The 23,748-nt window shown below is 42.7% G+C and overlaps 1 protein-coding gene across 2 annotated transcripts in view; it reads left to right on the plus strand.

Moving 5' to 3' along the window:
- LOC144678862 (histone deacetylase 9-like) overlaps positions 1-23,748 on the plus strand; it is a 635,070-nt gene that overhangs the window by 555,039 nt on the left and 56,283 nt on the right. For both annotated transcript variants that reach the window (XM_078538855.1, XM_078538856.1), the window contains exon 21: positions 949-1,067. In XM_078538855.1, the coding sequence (XP_078394981.1) occupies positions 949-1,067 (119 nt within the window). The remainder of the gene's footprint in view (positions 1-948; positions 1,068-23,748) is intronic.

Here is a 23,748-nt window from a genome sequence, read left to right on the forward strand (position 1 = left end):
CTGGTGGGAAGCCTATCTAGACAGGAGCATAGGTTGTGGATTCATTCCTCTTATATAGTAACGCTTTCTCCAACATTTGCTCTCCCCAAGTAAGGCATCATTGTGGAAGCGGAGCCTCGCAAAATTACACCAATATTGGCATATAGATTTGAAATACATTAGAACAGATAAAAAGTAAGAAATATAGAATTATGTTCAAAATAAAAATTCTGTAAATGTTGGGAATACTCAGCAAGTCTGATAGCATCTGTGAAGAGAAACAAAGTTAACGTTTCAGGTTTGTGACCTTTCGTCAGAATTGAAAAATATTAGAAGTGTAGCAAGCTTTAAGCAAACACAGAAAAATGAGGTGTGGGGGGTGGGAGAGGAAGAACAGAAGAGAAAGTCTTTGAAAGGACAAGAGAAATTAAATGCCAAAAGGGTGATGCTTCAAGGCAAAAGGAAATATTAATGGGACAAGTAAAGAAACAAAAGATGTGTCTAGATGAGATACAAATGGGATAAACAGAATCACCAGCAACAGCAATAATTTTAACTTTGACTTTGATAAAAAACTTAGATAGACTAGCTCTTAAAAGTGATTGGTTTGACTACAAGACTCACGACCTATCCCATTTGTTTGCATTAGTAATGTTAAACAACTTTGTTGGGCAGTTTATATTTGTTTTTTGCTTCATGCAGCCTTCTTCTGTTTGCTGTTCAAAATTTAAAACTTGATTTTAGAATGTAACATTGCCCAACTTTACGAGTTAAAGACTGCTCAACTAAAATTTTAAATGATAGTCAACTGACATGAAATTGTATTATGAGGTTCTCTGTGCAATGTATAGAAAAGTAAATTTCTTGAAATAAGAAAGCAGAAACTGAATTTTTCCAGGTGGCTTGCTGTGAGAATGAAGTTAAGAATTTACTGCAGACTCGTTCATAGTTTTTATCATTGTCCCACAGGACTGTGGTCATGCCAATCGCCAGTGAGTTCAATCCAGATGTGGTTTTGGTATCAGCTGGTTTTGATGCAGTCGAAGGTCATGCCTCTCCATTGGGTGGATACAAAGTCAAAGCCAAATGTAAGTCCTTCCAACTCTGTGCTGTGACTAAGATTACACAGTAGGAAAACCTGTGAAAAACAAACACTCAAAGCACAACTGTTATTTTGGATTCTGTTCCATCAGGTTATATCCTCCTACCATTATAACTTAGCTGCTCTCTTCCATGCATGTGGGAGATCTGACAAATGAGTCTACAGACTACTGCACAACTTCACTGGCAGGAAGGTTCTTCCTCACTCCTCCCTTCCAACTGTTGAACTTGGCTGATTCAACTGGCCCAGACCCCAATACTTATTTCAGCTCAGGACTTTTTAACTGATAGCAGTTTTACAGTCTTTCAAAATAATAAAAAATTGTGGAAAACATTTGTAGAAACGTGTCATTTGGCAAGGTTTTAACCTTTACTAAATATTTTCAGCAGTCAAGTCTCATATCCAGGTTGACGTTTCTATGCTATTGGGTATGTTTTATGATTTTGTTCTCTCAGTTGTGTTTTGGGGCATAGAGGTCAACACACCGCTTAGGATTATTTGCTCATTCATTTCAAAGCTCTGGAGTGCAAATTCACAAAATCTCCTTTATATAGAATTGTATATTTTTATACTGATATTCTAGTTCCATGCCGTCTCAGATTGCTCAGATGAAAGTCAGCTGTCCTTAACCGCTGATGAGAATCTCAAGTGAAAAGATATCAGACCATCTCAATTCATTTTCCAAAGATCGCCAGTTCACTGCATAAAGTTGACAATTCAACATTTATCTTATTACACTTTTTCTATATAGTATAGAGCAGCCATACACTGAGGCAACAGTCAAAACAAGTTTAATCTAGGTTTAAAGATTGATGTAGATGCAAGTAGAAAAGAATGCAAACTGGGCTTTATTTAATTCTAGCACTGCGATTACACAACACCCTTATATATCATTATCAACACAATGCTGCAACAGTACAAAGCCATCAACTCAGTCATACCACAAACACAGTTAAGCTTACGAGCCATGAGTATCTCTCCATGTACAGACTATAGCTTTCATGCTATGTTGTGCCTTGGAACCTGTGGTGATCAAAAATTGTTTGGTAACTAAATGAGGGATAACATGAAAATGTGACATTAAAAGGTGTCCTCAGTACTTCTGCCTTCCACTGGTTTGTTCAATACTGCGGACTTCCAGCTATTTGACATACATCATTTGCTGGTTTGTCTGCATTTTCTGTTCTGCAGACACCAACTATATTTCAGTTATCTGTGGACTACCAGTTCACTGCATTCTTACTATTGTAGAAAATCAGATCAGAAAATTAAAGCAAAATACTGCAGATGCTGGAAATCTGAAATAAAAATAGAAAGTGCTGGAAATACTCAGCAGGCCTGGCAGCCTCCATGGAAAACATTAATGTCTTGAGCCAAATATGACTCTCCCTAGAGTATTCATTACACTCCTGACTTGAGTCTTTTAGATGGTGGAGAAGCAGTGAGGGGTCAAGAGGTAATCCACATTGCATAGTACCTAACTTCTGCCCTGTTTTATAGCCATGTTGTTAACAGTCCAGCTGGTCCAGTTAAGCTTCTGACCAATGGTAATTGCCAAGGTGTTGATGCTGGGAGATTTGATAATGGCGATGTCATTCAAGTTCAAGGGAAAATGATTAGATTTTCTCTTATTTATATCTACCATTTATGGAGGAGAAGAGCTCATCATCTTTCCCAAGGAGGCTAGCATCTGGGCCTTTGCTCCACAGCTCTGCCCCTTGCTTCAGCAGCCATACTTAGATTGGGAATTCTCTGCTATGGTACGAATGTTACCAGCTGCCTGTCAGCCCATGTCTGGATGTTATCCATGTCCTTTTGTACACTGGCATAGGCTTCAATATTGGAGAAATTATGAGTGGAGCTGAATACTAAGGAATTGTCAGTGGCAGCCCCAATTCCTGGCCTTATGTCAATGATAAAGGAACTGAAGGTGCTTGAACCAAGGGTGCTTTTCTGAGGGTTCCCTGAACTGCATCATGTACAATGGTGAACCCAGCCAACAGGGTATGCAAATTCAAAGCACAATTCAGGATGGATGCTAAAGTGCTATCTGTAGGATGACATCCTAACCCACTGTTTGTGTACACTCCACTTTTGAAAGGCACAGCAGTCTGTGATGAATCTCGAGATCTATCCTCTCTCAGAGCATTAGAATATTGTCTTTGATATTCAAACAAATTCTCTACTCATCTGAAAATGTAAATGTTAGATCTAACCTATTCAATTGTACCTTAAACCTAACACCTCTATCCTTTTCATGTTCCAAAACCCCCAGACAACCTGTATCCTATTAATCTCTGCCCAGCTTAATTAAATCATGCACACACAGACACACAGAGATACACACACACAGACACATAGCCTTTTCCACAGAATAACACCATATTCCCCAAAAATATTTTTTAAAAACATAGGAGTGGATTTCCTTCATGTTCATGAATTTTTTCCCTGGGCTTTGCTGAAAAGTTTCAGGTAGCTCTCCTCACTAGTCTGGTAATTCTTCATCTCGGGAGGATGTAGCACTTTCCACATTGCTGAATTCTTCGTACAAGCGCGTCCATGTCAGTCTCTTTAAGATTGCATGCTTGAACACCATCGCAAGATTCTTCAAAGGACACAGTTTTGCAAGGGCTAATTTGGACATTCTGTTGTGAAAGTTGTTTTCAGACAAGTCATATCTGCCATTCAAATACTTCTGGACTCTCTTGTAAAAAAAAATTACAAAGTCTCTCTCACATTTTCCTGCCACATCTGGTGTTAATCATTTCAGTCTGCCATTCACTGTGAACCCAAAAAACATGTCCTGAATCCTTCTCTCCAGGTTCCTATTCATGTCACTCATCAGCTCGTACACTGAGAGGATGCTGAATGGCCTCTAAAACTTCAATACAGTCCATGAGTAGTTTCGGAGCATTGCTGAGAAAGAGAAAGTAAAGCTGTGCCACTTCATTAGCAACCCCCTCATTCTCAAGGCATTTCCATGTTATTTTGGGACAGTCTTCCTCACTAAACTCTGAAAGGAGCTGAAGGTTTCCTGCATTTCAGCAATCTGTCAATAGCCGGCAGTAGAGGAAGTTACCTGGTCACAATGTGTCTCAAAAGTTTTCACTCCTCCACTTCACCAAAGTCACAGAACTCCCTTGATTGCTGTGTTCTGCTCACAGAAATGCTATAGTGAGCATAGACTTTAAGAATGATGTTTTATGCATCAACATCAAGGTTTCTAACAGCATACCTTGTTGCGTTGTGTAAAATATGAGCCAAACAGTTGGCTGCAAAAATGTCCTTTTGAGCACCTTTCAATTTTTGGATAACACTGTTGTGCCTTCCGTAACTAATGTTTGCGTCACCATTTGAATACACAGAAGTCTCCCTAGGCTGAGATCGAAGGCAACAGATATTGGATAATTTTTCTGTTGCGATTGCTTCTGAGGTTTCCTGGCTTTCACTATATAAATCCAAAAGTGAATGCTGGGCTCACTTCTCAAAAACTAAATATTTCAAAACTAAGGGGAAACACTTTGTTTGTACCCTTCTTTGAGGCATCAATTGCCAAGGGGAAAAAAGATAATTAGCTTTAATGTAATTCAAGTGCTTCTATGCAGAATATGGTGATAGAACATTTTTGTTCAGTGTTTTCAACTTTTTTCCCACATGTAAGGTCTCTCATCATGGAAAAGTCATTATAGATTTCTTTTTCAACTTTTACACTGCAGTCGATACTCCTATAAGTCTGGTGGTGCCTCACGGCATGGTAGACTTTACTTCGTTCAGCTGCAGTCATTTCGAGACAAAGCAGGCAATTTTTTAAAAAGTTCAATGATGATGTACCTGCACATCGAGTGTTAACTTTCTGCTTTTTGACAAAACATGCTGATTCTCATTACCCTTACCTCAGTGGCTGACATCTGTATCACATTGGCAAGAATGCATGATGCTTCTGATTTTTGCTATGAAGTCACATTCTTTTCATCATTCCACATTGATCAATGCTTTTCTCTTAGGCATTTTGAATGCGGATGTTGAGAACAACATGATAGGATCTTTTATCACAGGCACCCGGTAACCTGGAAATGATTTTACATTACTGACATTTTTTTTTACTTCCTCATGGGATGTGGGCGTGAGCTTGGAGTCACATGTAGGCCAGACCAGGTAAGGACAGCAGATTTCCTTCTCTAAAGGGCATTCGTGAACCAGATGGGTTTTTACAATAATCAGCAATGGTTTCATGGTGATCATCAGACTTTTATTGGATTCAAATTTCACCATCTGCTGTGGTGGAATTCAAACAGGTCCCCAGAGCATTACTCTGGGTCTCAGGAATACTAGCCCAGTGACAATACCACTATGCCATTGCCTCCCATTGAGGTCAGTAGGGCAACAGTTCCATGTTCATTGGGCGGAATCATCTCAGATTTGCACTAAGTGCGGTAGCAGGCGGGTAAAACGGCATTAATTATTCCTGGGAAACACAGTTTCCATGGTGAACAGGCTGGCATTTGCCTACCACGCCATCACCTCGCCGCTTCATCATGCCAGGCGCCACATTTCAAGTGCAGCCGTGTGCACACCTCTCAGAGCTTTGGGTGGGCAAAGATGCAGATCAGTTCAGATGGACAACTGAAAGTGAACCCCAGCAGGCAGCATTCAAAATGCTCAGAACATTGAGGCGAGTGAGGGTGCTTGCACGAGGCTCCGAAAGGCCCTATCACACACATACTTCGCCCTCCAGAACCACTCATTGGCCAGCTGGTGACAGAGGACAAGGTTGAGGAGCTCACAGACAAAGGGGACTCAGAGGGAGAGGACAGCCTCTGAGATTCCTGATGACTTTCCAACTTCTATGAGCTGCTCGCAGCAGAGTCATGTCCATGAGAATCCACCCAGCATGCCATGGATGTTCCTCCAGTGTGCCGTTGCTGTGGGGCTCCGGCATCTTCTGCTCCTCGGATGTCCATGAGGTGAGCAAGACCCTGGTGGTAAGTCCTGACTTCTGAATGCCAAGGTTGTCAAGATGTGTTCTACACAGCGTGTTTTTCCACCGACGTGGGCAGATGATCCAGCGGGGGTGAGGGGCTGATTCCGGCAGGCTGGCTTTATAATGATATGCAGGTGTATTACAATGAGGTTCCTGATGTCCAATGGTGGGGAACACGGCCCGCCATCAACGGGCTGAGTGGATGATCGCAAACTGGTTTCTGGCCTTCTCGCCATATTGTCCACTCAAGCCGCCAAGCATGCCCGACACCAACGAGCACTGAAGATTCCTCCCATTGTATAATGTTGATGGTGGTGTCATAGGATACAGTACATGTCCAATAGGATCTTTCTTCATAGACACTCGCTGATCTGGAAATGATTTCATACGACCAACATTAATATTAACCAATAAAGTTTACATGGTCATTTGTAATTAGAAACCATAGGAAAGTTATGGCACAGATTAACCCATCGTGTCTGCACCAGCCGAAAAAGAAAAAAAGAAAAAACTAGCTACCGATTCTAATTCCTCCTTCCAGCACCCAGTCTGTAGCCTAGCAGGTTACAGCACTCTAATGCAGATCCAGCTGCCTTTTAAATGAGTTGAGGGTTTCTGCTTCCATCACCAAACTAGGCAGCAAATTCCAAACACCCACCACCCTCTAGGTGAATAAGTTTTTCCTCATGTCCCCTCTAATCCTTCTACCAATCACCTTAAACCTGTGCCTCTGATAATTGACCTCTCTGCTAGGGGAAATCGGGCATCCCCGTCTACACTATCTGGGCCTCTCGTAATCTTGCACACCACAATCAAGTCACCCTTTAGCCTCCTCAGTTCCAAGGAAAACAACCCTAGCCTATCCAATCTTTCCTCATAGCTGCAATTTTCAAGCCCTGGCAACATTCTTGTAAATCTCCCCTGTACTCTCTCCAGAGCAATTACGTCCGTCTTGTAGCCTGGTGACCAGAACTGTACACAAAATTCCAGCTGAATTGCCCAGCCTCTAACATTCAATCATTTGTCAATTCTGATATCAATCATTTAAAATCATCTCCATTGGTCGCGACAAACAGAGAGTGCCTGTGAATCATGGATCTTCCCCTCAGGCTGGGCCTCAGCATTTCAAACCTCAAAACACTAGACCTAAGGGTACCAGAATGCGGCCAGATGCATTGAGAACCAGACTGCCTGGCACAAAACCAGAGAAATGCCACCCTAGACATAATTGGTTGTCCCTTAATCAACAAAACTAAGCTTTATCAACCAGTATCATGAAAACAGATTATCTGGATATTTTATTGCTGTTGATTTTGATGGGAATGAAATTTGGGCCATTTCTACAATGGGCGAATGATCCACAGTGACAATTTTACGTTTGGGTGACAAATTGGAAATCTAGCCCAACATTTGCTGGTTAAAACAGAAACAGCATATTAAGGCCAGCTAGATATGGTTTGTAATTCTTTACATGTTCTGTGAAGATGAAGTTACTCATAGTTGAAACGGCCATTGTGCTTTGTGCACTTAATTGTGGGCTGGATGAAGTTTAGCTGCAACCATTCAAATTCCCTGAATTTGAAGAACTAGATGGATTAAAGAGCTGAAACAATCTTATTGGATTTCAAACTTTGGGTGAGGTGAAAGATGGTGAAGGAAGATTGGGAGTCAGGTTGGGAGTATAGAAGGATGAGTGTGAATGGGGAGCAGAGAAAGATAGGGTTTGAAATTGGTAGGGAAAGGAGAGGCCTTAAGCTTTGTGTTTTGAGCTTTGGAATTCTTGTGCCAGGGGACCTGGGGCTGAATTTTATGGCTCTCCACTGGGCTGTTTTTGGTGGAAGGACACATAAAATATGACGGGTGACTAACCCATCACCTTCCCGCCCACCCCTGACTGGTTCCTCATAATAAGGTGTGTAAGTAAAGCACCTGCTAGCCCACCCACCCTTAGGCCTGTTAAGACCCTTAACTGCCCAATTAAGGGGCAATTAAGGCCGGAATTTTCTGGCCTCGTTGGCATCAGGCATTATGGCGAGCCGGGGGGGGACTGGGCAGGGGGTAGGAACCATATGGCGAGAAGGCCAAAAATCGGTTTCATGCCCTGTGAAACCAGTTTGCAATCGTCCACTCCACCTGTCAATGGCAGGCTGTGTTTCCCGCCACCACAAGTTGGGAATCTTAATTTCAATACTTTAGCATCTCATTATAAGCCCTGCTCACCGGAATCATCCCCCCATTCTGGATCATCCAGGCATGTCGGCATGATTGCATGCCGATGTGTTTCACAACTGTACATAAGCGACATGTACCTAGTGACCTGCGCTTCGCCCGGGATTTTGCTGTTTGTTTGCCTACCTTGCTTCGGTCAGCACTCGCAGTTATCAGCGCTACGTTTCACAGGGAGCACCACATTGCTTTTAGGGGGGTTCACGAGCAGGTCTCTACCTACGGCAGGTGTGGATTTTCAATGGCTGCAGGGCTCGAGCTTGCTTGGGGAAGGGGGAAAAGTGGCCTCAGGCAAGGGAAGAGGCTGCAGGGTGAGGGCTGAACTGGGGAAGAGGGATATCCCAGGATGTGTGTGGGGGCACAAGTTGATCTGTGCAAGTGGCCTCAAGATGGTGAGAGCTGGGGAGGCAGTCTCCAAAGGAGAGGAGGGCAGATGGAGGTGTGAGGGTGTGTGTGAGTGAGTGAATGTTGATGTCCCTTGAGCTGGCAGTGAGTAAGATGCCAGGTAATGTGTGATGGCCTTGTGAGTTGTGAGTTTAGAGTGATGAAACAGTTGCCTTATTCTGGCAGCACAGATGAGATCATTCAACCATTTTCTGCACTGGATGATCGACCTCTTGTGTGCAGCACTGGCAGTGACCACCTCTGCCACCACCTCCCAAGTTGCAGAGGTGAGACTGATGCGTCTCCTGCAGCCAGAGCGAGGGTGGAGGACATCACAGCGGTCTCCACAGCACCCAGAAGGCATCATAGGGATGCATCACTGAATCAGGGGACTGCACATTTTTTGGCTTTTGGGGTCATGTCTTCACCAGAGCAGTCCTGGGCTGCAAGCATTGAGAAGTGTGCGCGCAACTACAGTTTAAATATGGCACCTTGCAGGAGGAAATGGCAAGGAAACGGCATGATGGACAAATCGGAGGCCGCCCACCAACAAGACAGTCTGTTCCCTGTGGCTGCACAATTAATGAGGCGGAAATGGGATGGTACAGCATGAAAACCCGTCATTGCGGCCGGTGGGTAAAACAACTTTTTCCCCACCCGCTGCCACACTTTGTGCAAATCTGGAACGATTCCCCCCTAAAGATCTAATTCTGCCTCTGCCGCCATAATGTGGTTGGCAGTGGAAGGCGGATAAGAGTGGGCAGGCTGCTTTTTCACAAAGGAAGCGGGGTACCTCTTTTGCGGTGTGCCTATGCACATCTGGGCCAACCCCCAAGATGGTACCCGCCCTTTGTGCCTCCCCCCACCAGCCTCCAAAACCGAGCCCCCACCATCTCCCACTTTTCCCTAGGGGGCCCAATCCCCTCCCCACTGCCCAAAAATCCCAGACTTACCTTAGTCCAGTGTCCATTGTTGTCTTCTTTGTGGGACTGTTTGCAGTATCAGAAGTGCCCACTGCTGGGTTCTGGCACTGCTGGGACTGCAAGAGCTGTTGGCCAATCAGATTGGTCATCATTCACGAGGGTGGGACTTCCTTCAATTAAGGGCAGAAATCCCATGCTGATCTTGTTAAGGTAGCCCACGACAGAATTTTCTAAAGGGGGAGTGAATAAGACCCCCCCCCTCCCCATGTAAATTCCACCCCCTTGTCTTTTTGTATAGGGGTCTGGCTTTTTGTGCATATCCATGGTCTAACTTTTTAATGAGTGGGGAATGAGACTTTTTGTGTGAGGTCCCAATTTTTTCATGAATGTGGTGTTATTTCTTGTGTATGCCATCCCATGATATCTGTTCATTGAGCTGTTTGAATTTTCTGTGAATCAGGTCTGTTTACTGTGAATTCATAAGCTATTTCATTAGCTTTGACACAAAATATTTGGCCATGAGCTCCAAAATGTTGGACATCCCTACAGAGGCAACATTACAAATAACCTGCTGGATGACTAGGTTAATTTGTAAAATCTGCAAAGCACTCCATGATGCTAAGATAAATGGTATTAACTTTGCAAAATATTTGGCACAACGTTCCTTATAAAGTTAGTGTTGTCAATAGATGAGCAGAGCTCCTATGATGAACCTTGCTGGATGACAGCATGTTTGTCCCACCTGATGTAGCTGATCAGAAATTATCTCTGTAGTTCACAAGATGAATGCATTCTGTTGGATTTCTATATTAAAAGATACAAATAATTTGAGGTGCCAGGCATTTTACGTGACCTGCAGATAATTTGTTGTTAACACCTTATGTCAAGAATCATCATCTATTTAGTGTTTCTGTGATGTGAATTGTTGTTTCAAGTACTTATTCTGAATTATCTGAGCATCATAGTTTAATTTCCAACACATTTCAAACATAAGCAATGGAAAGTAGATAAATGATAGAAAAAGAACTCAAGCGATTACCAAGCAACTCATTCCACTGCCAGGATTTAAGGCTAGGAAAGGTCCTGCTGATTTTGAGGAGACTCCGATGCCTGTCTCTGTGTGTTTTAGCTGCATGTGGTGATTAGAAACCATCTGTTCTTTGGTCTGCTAACCCTCAGGCTTTCACACCCTGCTAGTGTCTAGAGATTGGGCTGGTCCTAGCTCCAGGGAGCCTGAGGTGTCATAATGATATTATCTGGTTTTATTTACCATTGAGGGAATGGGGAGGAACTTAGTTTAAAGCTTTCTGCTGAGGATCAGACCTCAGGAGAATATATATATATATATATGATTATATATAAAATATATATAAAATCAAATAAAATCAAATCTTATATAAAATTAATTCAAGTTATGGAAATACATCAAACTCTGCCAAAACAAATTCTGCTAAAAGCCATTGATTTTTAATGAGCTTCACGAATAGTGTAAGATGTAAATCTATGGAAGTTGTTGTAAAATAACAGCAACATACATCTGCAAATTTATAAAAAGTTGTATTACAATGCAATTTTTTTGTTAAGAATTTAAAAATATTAGTGATTTGGTGTTTTTATTATTCATTAATACAAGGTCAGCATTTATTGCCCATCTCTAATTACCTTTGGGAGAGATGGTGGTGAATCACTTTCTTGAACTACTGCAGTCTGTGTGGTGTAGGTACATCCTCAGTGCTGTTAGGGTTCCAGGTTATTAAGGGGCTTTTAAAGCTACTTCCAATTGCAGAAGTCTGCTTTAAGTTCGACATTTTAAAGGTATACATCACTAAGCACGTAATTGATTGAAATTCCTAGGTCAGCAAGAATATGCCCCAAAAGAAAGGTTGTCATCAAGCTTGTGTCATGGAGCAGGCCAAGACTCCTGCGCCCCCACTGCAGGCACATATGAAAAACCAGGGCAAGCACAAATCAATTGCATTGACTCGTATTGTTGGTGTTCTATTTCTTTTGCAACTGGCACGTGCCAGTGCCACTGGTATATGGGAGTGGATCTTCAGCCCTTAAATTGGTAGTCTCACTTAGTTCCAGTACAGTATGGTTGGGCACAGAAAGTGCCTGATGCCAGTATAGGTTACCCAAAATTGATTCTGCTCCTTGCTCCAACATTAACATTTCTCAAACAAAAACAGAAAACGCTGGAAAAACTCAGCAGGTCTAACAACATCTGTGGAGAGAAAAAGAACAGAGTTAACATTTCAAGTCCGTTTGACTCTTCTTCAGAGCTCTGATTAACCCTGTTTTTTCTCTCCACAGATGCTGTTAGACCTGCTGAGTTTTTCCAGCATTTTCTGTTTTTGTTTCAGATTTCCAGCATCCGCAATATTTTGCTATTAACATTTCTCAATTGTTATCTGAACAAAAACGAGGTTAGATAAGCATACAAGGACAGCCTTTGTTTCAGGTGACACAGGAGCTCACAGTCAGTGATATTTTGCAACTGTAATCCACGTAACTGGGTCACACCAAATCTGCATTTTGTTCTTTATCACAATTTTAGTTAGTTAGAAAATCTAAAACTGAGCACAGCAGCACTGTAGAAATAGCCTTTTTTTAAGCGGGAGAAGAGGGAAATTTTATTCTTGTTCCATTTTGAATTTAAATGTAAAAAAAACTGGATTTGATTTAATCATTAAAACATGCAATTGTACAGTTTAAATGAGACTCAGATCCTGCTATGCTTCACAGAAAGTACAAAATATTCTGATTTTTATTCTGGAAAATTGTCTTTTCAAAAACTGGCTATAAATTGTGCACGTATTCTGGTCATTTGAAGACTGAAAATGAAATGTGCCTAATTACAGAAAATATGACAATTTGTGCAATGCAGAATGATCAAAGGAAACATTCAGTTTCTTCATTTGGGGCCTGTGGTTTGTAGTTGTCCAAGGCATATGCAGGGTTGACTTTGACATTAAAGAAATAAAAGGTAAATTATTCCTGGCTGTCTGTTTATTGCAGCCTGATGTCAAACTTGGCAGGATATCTGAGTCCTCTTTGAACTTAATATACAACAGGGATACCAGCCTTCTGGAATCGCAAACATAATGCATGACTTCCTCCATCCCAGATATAGGTTGATGCTCTCTTATTTCATTGCTTCACACATTTAATGTTGATGATGTGCAGCAGTCAGAAGTTTTATAATGGTTTAAAAAAATTGTGTGATATCAACACTGCTGTGTTGTGAGGGTAGAATTACATAGTGAACTATTTAGCACTTGTCCCTTTATAATGCCTTTCTGCAATCAGGATGTAATGTTAGGAGTGCTGCATCAGAGTTGAATGGAGCAATTTCATCACTCCACTCCAAGGGCAGAATTTAATGCCCTGTCCCATGTTGAGTTTGGTAGTGGGGGACATTTAATCAGGTGGGAGGATGGTGGGAGGTGAGGACCCCGCCACCTTGCTGCCTCCACCCCAATTAAGCCCGTGGCGGGATAGCCCGAGGATAGCCTGAGTAACACTTAACACGGGGTCGGGGGACCTTCCCTAAAATAGGTGATGTAGAGCTCTCGCCAGCTCCCCAGCCGGCGGGCAAGACTCTCGTCGCCTACATTAAATACCTCCCCAAATGTTTTTCTCTTTAAGTGCAAGGGAGAAAAATAATCAGGAATTAATTGAAAACAAATGGATAAACCATGCTTTGTAACAATATCAATAGCAAATTGAGGTATTTAGTTTTTCTATGCAAAATTTATTTTTTATGTCAACTTGTTAAAGGTTATGGACAAGATATCCCTTTCAGTGAAACTGAAGTCATCAAGTTCTGACTAAAGGATGTGAGCAGAGATCTAAGCTAATTCCAGGTCATTGGCAATTGGGCTGTGAGAAGTGTATGTCACCACTGACTGCTGGCTGACAGGATTGTATATCCTGAAGTTTTTAGTGTTAATCCATCAGGAGTTTCTTGGAAATATTATCACCCTCATTCCTACAGCAAGCGTATATAGACCATATGTCACCGTGAAGATGAAGCATTAGCAGCTTGTGAATCTATCCGTGGATGTTCAAGTTATCAGTGAAAGAGGATGTAGGTGTTGTTTCCTATTTCTCCCAGGAAGCAAGGCATTTGATTCATTTAACCTGAAACTGTACCAAAGATTTAGTAATGTGGCACTAGAGGGTCCTGCTCCAGATGTTGACACTCTGGCTAGAAGTTTACAAACTAGGGAAGGCAGGCTTGCATGGGTGCACGTGGGGAGTTAAATCCCCTGAAACTGCCATTGGGTTGGGATCCTGACATCATCCATCCCTATTCTGGGTTTAATGGGGTGGGATTGAGGGTAAGAGACCCTCTTGGATCTGTTGGGTAAGTAACTCGTTTGTTCAAAAAGCTAATTAAGAACTATTTTAACCCTCAGTTCTGGATTTAACAGCCAGGGCACCTGGCTTCTGACCCCCAGTCAGCAACTCACCAGAGTTACCAAGGTGAGTGCACAATGGGAAAAAATTCTTCAGTGAAACTGGCAAGCTGGAAAGACTTTGATCAGTGAAATTGAAGAGCTGCAGGCATGGCAAGGTGAGAGGCTGCTGCTTAAAGCACTTCTTCTCTCACTGCTTGAAATATAGGAAGGAAGGAACTTAAGAGCAGGAGTAGGCCATTCAGCCTTTCGAGCCTGCTGTGCCATTGAATAAGATCATGGCTGACCTGATTGTAGTCTCAAATCCACTTTGCCATCTGTCCCCGCTAACGCTTGACTGCCTTGTCTATCAAAAATCTAATTCTGCCTTGAATAAATTCAATGACCCAGCCTCCACTGCTTTCTGAAGAAGAGAATTCCACATACTTACAACCCTTAGAGAAAAAAAATTCTCCTCATCTCCGTCTTAAACAATAGATCTCTTATTCTTAAACTGTGTCCTCTGGTTCTAGTCTCTCCCACAAGTGGAAACATCATCCCAGTATCTAGCTTATCAAATCCCCTCAGGATCTTATATGTTTCAATAATATCACCCCTTATTCTTCTAAACTCCAATGGGTATAGGCCCAATATGTTCAACCTTTCTTCATAAGATAAGGCCCTCCTCCCAGTAATGAGTCGAGTGAACCTTTTTTGAACTGCTTCGAATGCAATTATATATTTTTTCAAATAAGGAGACCAAAACTATACATAGTATTCCAGATGTGGTCTCACAAGGCCCAGTGCAGCTGCAGTAAAAGTTCCCTACTTTTATATTCTATTCTCCTTGCACTAGATGCCAACATTCCATTTACCTTCCTAATCACTTGCTGTACCTGCATACTAACTTTTTGTGATTCATGTGCCAATACACCCTGATTCCTCTGTACCACTGAGCTCTGCAATCTCTATTTAAATAGTATACTGTTTTTCTATTCTTCCTTTCAAAGTGGACAAGTTCACATTTTCCCACATTATACTTCACCTGCCAATTTTTTGACCATTCACTTAAGCTGCCTCTCTACCTCCTGTTGGCAACTTACTTTCCTATTTGGTGTCACTGGCACATTTAGCTACCATACATTTGGTCCCTTCATCCAAATCATTGAAGTAGATTGTCAATAGTTGAGGCCCCAGCACTGATCCCTATGGCACTCCACTTGTTACAGCCTGCCAACCCCCGAAAGACCCAGTTATCCCTGCTTCTACTCCCTGTTAGCTAACCAACCCTTTATCCAAAGCCTGCCAGGGCTCCCGGCCTGCCCGCCAACCTTAAGATTGGACGGGCAGGTCCATTAATGACCTTAATTAGTTTTTCAATGGCCTCAATAGGCTGTTGACAGGCCGGCGGGCACACAGCTGACTTGGCTCCGCCCCCGATGACCTGAAAATGGAAATGACACGGGGTGACATCGGGAGTTCCACCCAACGTCATCCCGCGTCATTTTATGCGTTGGCGAGCGGGCCTCGCCCCCGCTCGCCGACCGGAAGATCCTGCCCCAGGTTTTCTTTAGTCAAGAAAGAGTAAGTTTATTAGTTATTAAACCCAAGAAAAAAATAATAAAGACGCAATGACACACACACACGTTGCAGCAGTAAGAAATGTTAGAGTCCAAATAAAAGTTAAAAGAATATACAATTAAGTCCATTGCTTGTCCTTGAGGTATAGGCTGTTGAACATTGCAGCCGTTTGAAGTTAGCTGGTTTCCTTTAAAATCCTGGAGTTGAATTGATGTTAGGTAACTGCAATGTGCAGGAGACTACCTTAGCTTCAGAGAGGGAGAGAGATTCCTTGCTGCAGTTTTTCCAGATGACTTTGATGACTCCCCTCTATTTCTGGCTAGGCAGAAAAACAATTCTTTAAAAACCTCCTGTCTGTATATTCATGGACTTAGATGCCTACAGCACTGAATGAGGCCATTCGGCCCATCATGTCCACGCTGGTCAACAAAGATCTGACTACACTAATCCCATTTTCCAGCGCTTGGCTCATAGCCCTGGAGGTTATGGCAATGCAAGTGATCGTCACAGGAGTTGGACAGGAAGAAGTATTTGGTGTTGATGGTTCATCACCTTTACTGGATCCTGAAATCAGAGCTGATGTGAGCAGAAGTTGTGTTCTATGGGTGTTCACTGACAGTAATAGAAGGCTTCTTACAATCTTGGGTATTCCAAGAGGGAATCTGATTAACATATCATGCAGCCATTGTTATAGAACAAGTAATCATATTTTTGATCATTCATCTCAGAAACGTTTAAAACGCATTTCAAGATACTAGAAACCAACAGTAGAAACCTCCACATGGGGTTTTGAATGTCTGTTTGGTGTATCTGGCTGATTAGTAGTGCCCATTACCTTTACTGTTGATTAAAATTCAGCACTTTGCATTCTATATGCCTTCCTTTCAAGAGTCCCTTTTTTGCCCGATGTCAACGTGCACTTGCGCGATATTTCAGTCGGCATACACACTCAGGAATCGGCAGTGTGCCCGCTGGCAATTAACAGGCCTATTAAGGCCATTAAAGTAACAATTAGATGCAGTTTTTCACTGCCTGTCCAACCTTACGGTTGGCGGGCAGTCGAATTGGCCAGGCGACCTTTGAATTTTTTATGGAACTCATCCACAGGCGGGATAAGGTTTTCAACAGAAATTAAAAATAAAATAAAAATGTTTAAATCTCATTTATAACATGTCCCTGCTCATGTGACAGAATCACATGAGGGGACAAGTTTTTAACATTTTTAAATTATTTATTAACGTTTTTAAAATTCTTCAGTTCCCTGAGGCAGCTCTGTGCCTTCAGGGAGCTTTCAGTGCACGCACCCGTGTGCATGTGCAAACTTGCATGCTCGCCCTTCTCCCGTCCCCACCCTGGCAGCCCTCAGTGTTGCCGCGCACGATTCATGCTGCCTGGCTGTTAATTGGCCAGCCAGCATGAACTCGCGGTTGGGGGCTGATCGCAGGCGGCAGTCATTTTGCAACCTCTCCCGGGCTGCCTGCCCAACGAGATAAAAATCCTGCCCCATGTGGTAGACATCTTTGATCAGTGTCTTTTCTTGTGTTTTTTTTTAAAAAACAGGTCCTCTTTAAACAGTTCAAAATGTTTTTGGTTAGCTGGTGAAGTTATGGGTAGATCTCACTCAGTCGCAAATTCCCATCATTGTGACAATACACTTGTAGAAAGTCTTATTATCTGCTTTTATATTACTAGCTAACTTTCTCTCATACTCTTCTTTCTCCCACTTTAATTTTTTTTTAGTCATTCTTTGCTGGTTCTTAAAATTTGACCAATCTTCTGACCTATCTCTAATTTTTGCAGGTTTGCCCAGTGTTTCTATCAATTTGTTACTATCCTTAACTTCCTCATTCAGCCATGGATGATGCACCTTTCTCAAAGAGTCTTTCTTTCTCACTGGGATAAACCTTTGCTGAGAGTTATTAAATATCTCCCTAAATATCTGCCTTTGCATCTCTACTGTCCTTCCTTTTAACCTAGTTTCCCAATCTGCTAGATCAGCTTTTCACAGAATTACTGAAGAGGCCCTTCGGCCCATCGAGTCTGCACCGACACATGAGAAACACCTGACCTACCTACCTAATCCCATTTACCAGCACTTGGCCCATAGCCTTGAATGTTATGACATGCCAAGTGCTCATCCAGGTACTTTTTAAAGGATGTGAGGCAACCATGTCTCCACCAACCTCCCAGGCAGTGCATTCCAGACCGTCACCACCCTCTGGGTAAAAAAGTTTTTCCTCACATCCCCCCTAAACCTCCTGCCCCTCACCTTGAACTTATGCCCCCTTGTGACTGACCCTTCAACTAAGGGGAACAGCTGCTCCCTATCCACCCTGTCCATGCCTGACATAATCTTGTATTTCCTTATAATTACCTTTATTAAGGTTTAAAACTCTAGTCTTAGAGTCACAGTTCTCCCCTTCAAACTGAGCATGAAATTCAATCATGTTATGATTGCTGTCGCCTAGAGGCTCCTTTCCTATGAGGTTATTGGTTAACCCTGTCACATTACTCTTTACCAGGCCCAGAATAGCCTGCTCCCAGGTTGGGTCTAGGACATACTGTTCTGAGAGTGTCCCAAAAACTCATGTCCCAGGCTACATTTGCCAATCTGATTTGTCTAATCTACATGTAGATTAAAGTCACCCATGATTGTTGCGGTACCTTTCTTACATGTGAACAGATGAACATATGAGCACAAAGCAGGAGTAGGCCATTTCGCCCTTCAAGCCTGCACTGCCATTTAATAAGGTCATGGCTGCTCTGATAGTAACCTGGAATCTGCAGCCCACCTACCTCCAATAAACTATCACCCCCTTGCTTACCAAGAATATATAAACATACAAACAAGGAGCAGGAGTAGGCCATTCAGCCAATTCATTCATTTATTTCTTCCCATATACTGCCTTACCATGTAACTTCTGTTAGGAGGCCGAAAAACTACTCCCACAAATGACCTCTTGCCTTTACTGTTTCTTATCTCTACTCAAACTGATTCTACCTCTTGCTCTTTCGAGCCAAGGTCATCTCTCCCTACTGTTCTAACAACATCCTTAATTAACAAAGCTACCCAACCACCTTTTACTAGCTCCCTGTCTTTTCAAAATATCAAATACCCTTCAATATTTAGATCCCAGCCTTGGTCACCCTGCAACCATGCCTCTGTAATGGATATCAGGATATACTTATTTATTTCTACTTGTACTAACAATTCATCCATTTTGTTAGGAATGTTGCATTCAGATACAGAGCCTTTGACTCTGTCTTTTTAATATTATTGCACACGCCAGCCTTGTCTGCTGGTGCACTCTTAAGTGATTATCAACATCTTGGAAGACTCTCCACCTGTCTTCACTCACCTTCAGTTGCATTCCCTTGCTGCCAGCCTTCGCCACGGCATGGAAGCAGCTTATGCCGCTCCACCGTGGACCTCTAATGAGGGCAAGAGCAGAAGCAGCACAACCAGCAACAGCACCAGCAGCACAGCAGCACCAATGGTCTTCACCTCAGCCACATGCCCCCTCTACAGGGCAGGGGGGTTAACACTGAGATCCAGCCGGAAGGAGGTGCCATCTTCAGCACAGGGTCTACAGGTTGAGGGTCAGCTCTCCTGACTTGTCCGAGCACCAGAGGCAGTACCTTAGGAGGCTCAGGCGCTCATGACAGGTCCCTGCTGACAGCTCCAGCCTTCTGGAACGACACCCCTTTACCAGTGGAGCAGGTGGGCACATGTTGCCAGAGTCCAATAAAACAGAGGAGTGTGAGGATTCGTAATTGCTTGTGAGGAGAGGAGGGAAAGACAACAATTGTGGAGGGTGACTGTGAGGCATGGTTGCAAGAGGGCAATAGATAATTTCATCAAGCAATCATGTTTTTCCACAGACCATGTACAATTTACACTATGACAAATTCTACCCAATGTATTTAACCCCATAAAGGGAAGATTCTGCAAAAAGCCTCCCCTTTCCTCCAAATTTAATTGAGTGAAACTTTAAATTACCTGTCTGACTCTACCTTATATTTGACCAGTTGTTTATCTTGGCATGACAGATCCATGATGTTAATATTGCATGATCAGCAACAATTGTGTTACACAAAACATTTAGCCATCTCTATCAAAACTTAATCTTATAACCTTAAGTTACTCAATCTACATCAATTCTGTGGATTCATTCAGAGGAAGGTCACTATAAATATCAACTGAATGGCTCTATTTGGTGCAACCCACACATTTTACTATTTTTTATAGTTCTCAACAAAGGATGACCCACACTGCTTCCCTGACACCATACACTATAAAAGTTATCAATTACTCGCTCCTTAATTCACCTTTAAACCTCAGCCCTTGCCTTTAGTCCTCTGCCTCTGTGGTAATGGCCCAGGTTTTATAGTTTGTAGTGAAAGAATGGTACATGCCTTTCACCTTGAGAAAAGCTGGCAAAATCATTTTAGCAGACTTACTTTTAAAAACTCTTTCATGGGATATGAGCGTTGCTGGCAAGCCCTGCATTTGTTGCTGATTCCTAATTGCCCTTCAGAAGTTAGTGGTGAGCTGCCTTCTTGAACTGCTGCAGTCCATCTGGTGTAGGTGCACCCTCAGTGTTGCAGGCAGGGGGTTGCAGGTTTTTGACACAGTGACAGAGAAGGAACGGTGATATAGTTCCAGGTCAAGATGACATATGGCTTGGAGGGGAGCTTGCAGGTGGTGATGTGTCCATGAGTGGAATTTTATGCCAGCGGGATTTTACAGACCTACCAAAGTCAATGGACTTTTGAATGGCTTGCCACATTTTATAGCCCCGCCCCCTGCTGTGACAGGGCCGTAAAATTTCGCTCCATACGATTGCTACCCTTGTTCATCTAGATGGTAGAGGTCATAGGTGTGAAAGGTGCTGTCAAGGGAGGCTTGGCAAGTTTCCGCAATGCATCTAGTGTATAGTACACACTGCTGCCACTGTATGCCTGTGGTAAAGGGATCGAATGCTTGAGGTGGTGGACTGGGTGCCAATCAAGTGGGCTGCTTTGTGCTAGATGGTGTCAAGCTTCTTGAGTGTTGTTGGAGCTGCACTCATCCAGGCAAGTGGAGAGAATGCCATTATACTCTTGACTTGTGCCTTATAGACGGTGGACAGCCTTTCGGGAGTCAGTAGGTGAGTTATGCATCACAGAATTCCCAGCCTTTTACCTGCTCTTGTAGCAATGGTATGTGATGATCGAGAGTAGACTCATGGGGCAGTCATTGGCTGTATTAGATTTGTCTTGTTTTTTATGGAGAGGTCATAACTGGGTAATTTTCCACATTATTGGGTAGATGCCATTGTTGTAGCTGCACTGAAACACCTTGGCAAGAGGCAGGGCTGGTTCTGGAGCACAAGCCTTCAGTATTACTGCTGGGATTTTTTCAGGGCCTATAGTGTTTGCTGTATCCAGTGCTTTCAGTCATTGCTTGATATCATGTGGATGAATTGGCTGAAGATTGGCATCTGTGATTCTGGAGACCTCAGAAGGAAGCTGAAATGGATCATCCATTCAGCACAGCACCTCTGGCTGAAGATGGTCACAAATGTTTCAGTCTTGGCATTTGCAATGGCGTGCTGGGCTCCATCACCATTGAAGATCAGGATGTTTGTGTAGAGTCCTCCGCTGGCTCGTTCTTCAACTGTCCACCACCATTCACGGCTAGATTTGGCAGGACTGCCGAGATTTGATCTGATCCATTGATTGTGGGATCACTTAGCTCTGTCTATCGCATGCTGTTTCTGCTGTTTAGCATGAATGTAGTCCTATGTTGTAGATTGACCAGGTTGGCACCTAATTTTTAGATATAACGGGTGATGCTCCTGGCATGCTGTCCTGCACTCTTCATTGAACCAGGGTTGATCCCCTGGCTTTACAGTAATGATAGAGTACAAGATATGCTGAGCCATGAGTTTACAGGTTATGGTTGAATATAATTGCGCTGCTGCTGATAATGGCCCACAGTGATTCATGGATGCTCAGTTTTGAGCTGCTGGATCTATTCCAAAGATATTCCATCCAGCTTGGTGGTAGTCTCATACAACTTGATGGACAGTATCCTCAGTGTGAAAACTAGACTTCATCTCCACAAGGACTGTGTGGTTCCCCTCCAGTACTGTATTGGATAGATGCATTTGTGACAGGTAGATTGGTGAGGACCAGCTCAAGCAGGTTTTTCCATCTTGTTGGTTCCCTCACCACATGCTTCAGGCCCAGTCTGCCAGCTATGTCCTTCAGGACTCAGCCAGCTCGATCAGTAGTGGTGCTACCAAGTCATTTTTGGCGATGGACATTGAAGTCCCTCACACAAAGTATATTCTGTGCCCTTGGTATCCTCAGTGTTACTTCCAAGCGGTGTTCAACATGGAGGAGTGTTGATTCATGACTGAAGAAGGACAGTAGGTGATAATCAGCAGGAGGTTTCCTTGCCCATGTTTGACCTGGTACTATGAGGCTTCATGGGATCTGGAGTCAATGTTAAGGACACCTAAGGCCTCTCCCTCCTAACTGTATACCACTGAGGTGGGTCTGTCCTTCCGGTGGGACAGGACATTCACAGGAATGGTAATGGAGGAGTCTGGGACACTGGCTGTAAGGTATGATTCAATGAGTATGACTATATCAGGCTGTTGTTTGACTAGTCTGTGGGACATCTCTCCCAATTTTGGCACAAGTCCCCAGGTGTTAGTGAAGAGTACTTTACCGAGTCTGCTGAGCAGGGTCGATGCTGGGTGGTCCATCCAGTTTCATTTCTTTTTGAATTTTCAGTAGCAGTTTGGCACAATTAGGTGGCTTGCTAGGCCATTTCAGAAGGCAGTTGAGAGCCAATCACATTGCTGTTGGTCTGGAGTCACATGCAGGCCAGACTGGGTAAGATTAGTAGATTTCTTTCTCCAAACGACATTCGCAAGCTTGATGGGTTTTTATGACAATCCAGTAGTTTCATGGTCACCACTACTGAGACTAGCTTTTAATTCCAATTTTATTAATTAATTGAATTTAAATTCCACCACCTGCCATGAAGGAATTTGAACTCATGTCTCTAGAGCATTAGTCATTACTGGTTTATTAGACCAGTAACATTCCACTATGACACTGTCCCTTTTCTCTGGAGCACAAACTTCCTTTTTTTTCTGATGTCCATTTGAATTTTGCATCTTCTACAGGGGATTTGTGGATATCTAGCAACAGGGCAGCCAGCAGACAAGCTGAAGAGCCAGTCAGATTGAGAATTTTCACAGATGAGAAAGCAAGAAGTAAAAAGCAAGACACATAAGTTACATTTAAATAATTGTACAGAAAGCTAAATAAAGATTGGGACACACATGTTGAATTAAGGGAGAAACATAAACAGCAAAACACAAACATTTTCAAAATACATTTTTAAAACATCTGCAACCTTTTAATTTTCTTTGGAGGGAATGCGACTCCACATTTGTAAAAAAAAAATTTCAGACATGAGAGGTTTTTCAGCAGTACAGTTAACCATTAAAAATCAGTTACTCTTGATTGAACAAGGATTAACTTTTTCAGCAAGAATAATGGGTAATTAGTTGAAGTACATGGCAAATCACTGATTTCTATGTTGATTCTATCTCTGAAAACTACAGCAGTACACCCTGTGGAGGAGCAGGGCATCTCTTACAGAAACTTGTGAATTTCCACATTTAACTGCTCATGTGCGAATGCCAGACTTTGCTGTTAGTTTTACCCAATAATAATGGTGAGCACTGTCAGTTTAGCTGTTATTGCTACCACACATTCCAGCCAATGCTTAACTTTATGGCTGCATGATAACTATTCAGTCTAATTTTTGTCAAAATCTTCAACCCATTAGACTCCATGTTAAATACCACTACTGTCTTTCTCATCTTGCTTTGTAGCATGAGTCAAGGAGTACACTTAGGACACAGAATTATCAGCTGCAGTCTTAAACAGGCTATTTTAACTGCAGGAAACAGGCTGGTTTCACATTACAAAGGAACCTGGGATAGCCCACCGCCAAGTAATGTTTTTTTAACTCAATTAATAACAGGAATGTTCTTAGGTGAGATGGAGACATCAGTATGAATGTTGTCTCCATTTGATGCAAATGAAACAAAAGAGGAATATAAAATATGGACCGTGGTTCTGTTTTAGCTGGTATATTGTTTA

The sequence above is a fragment of the Cetorhinus maximus genome, chromosome 3, assembly GCF_964194155.1.
Source record: "Cetorhinus maximus chromosome 3, sCetMax3.hap1.1, whole genome shotgun sequence".
Lineage (NCBI taxonomy): Eukaryota > Metazoa > Chordata > Chondrichthyes > Lamniformes > Cetorhinidae > Cetorhinus > Cetorhinus maximus.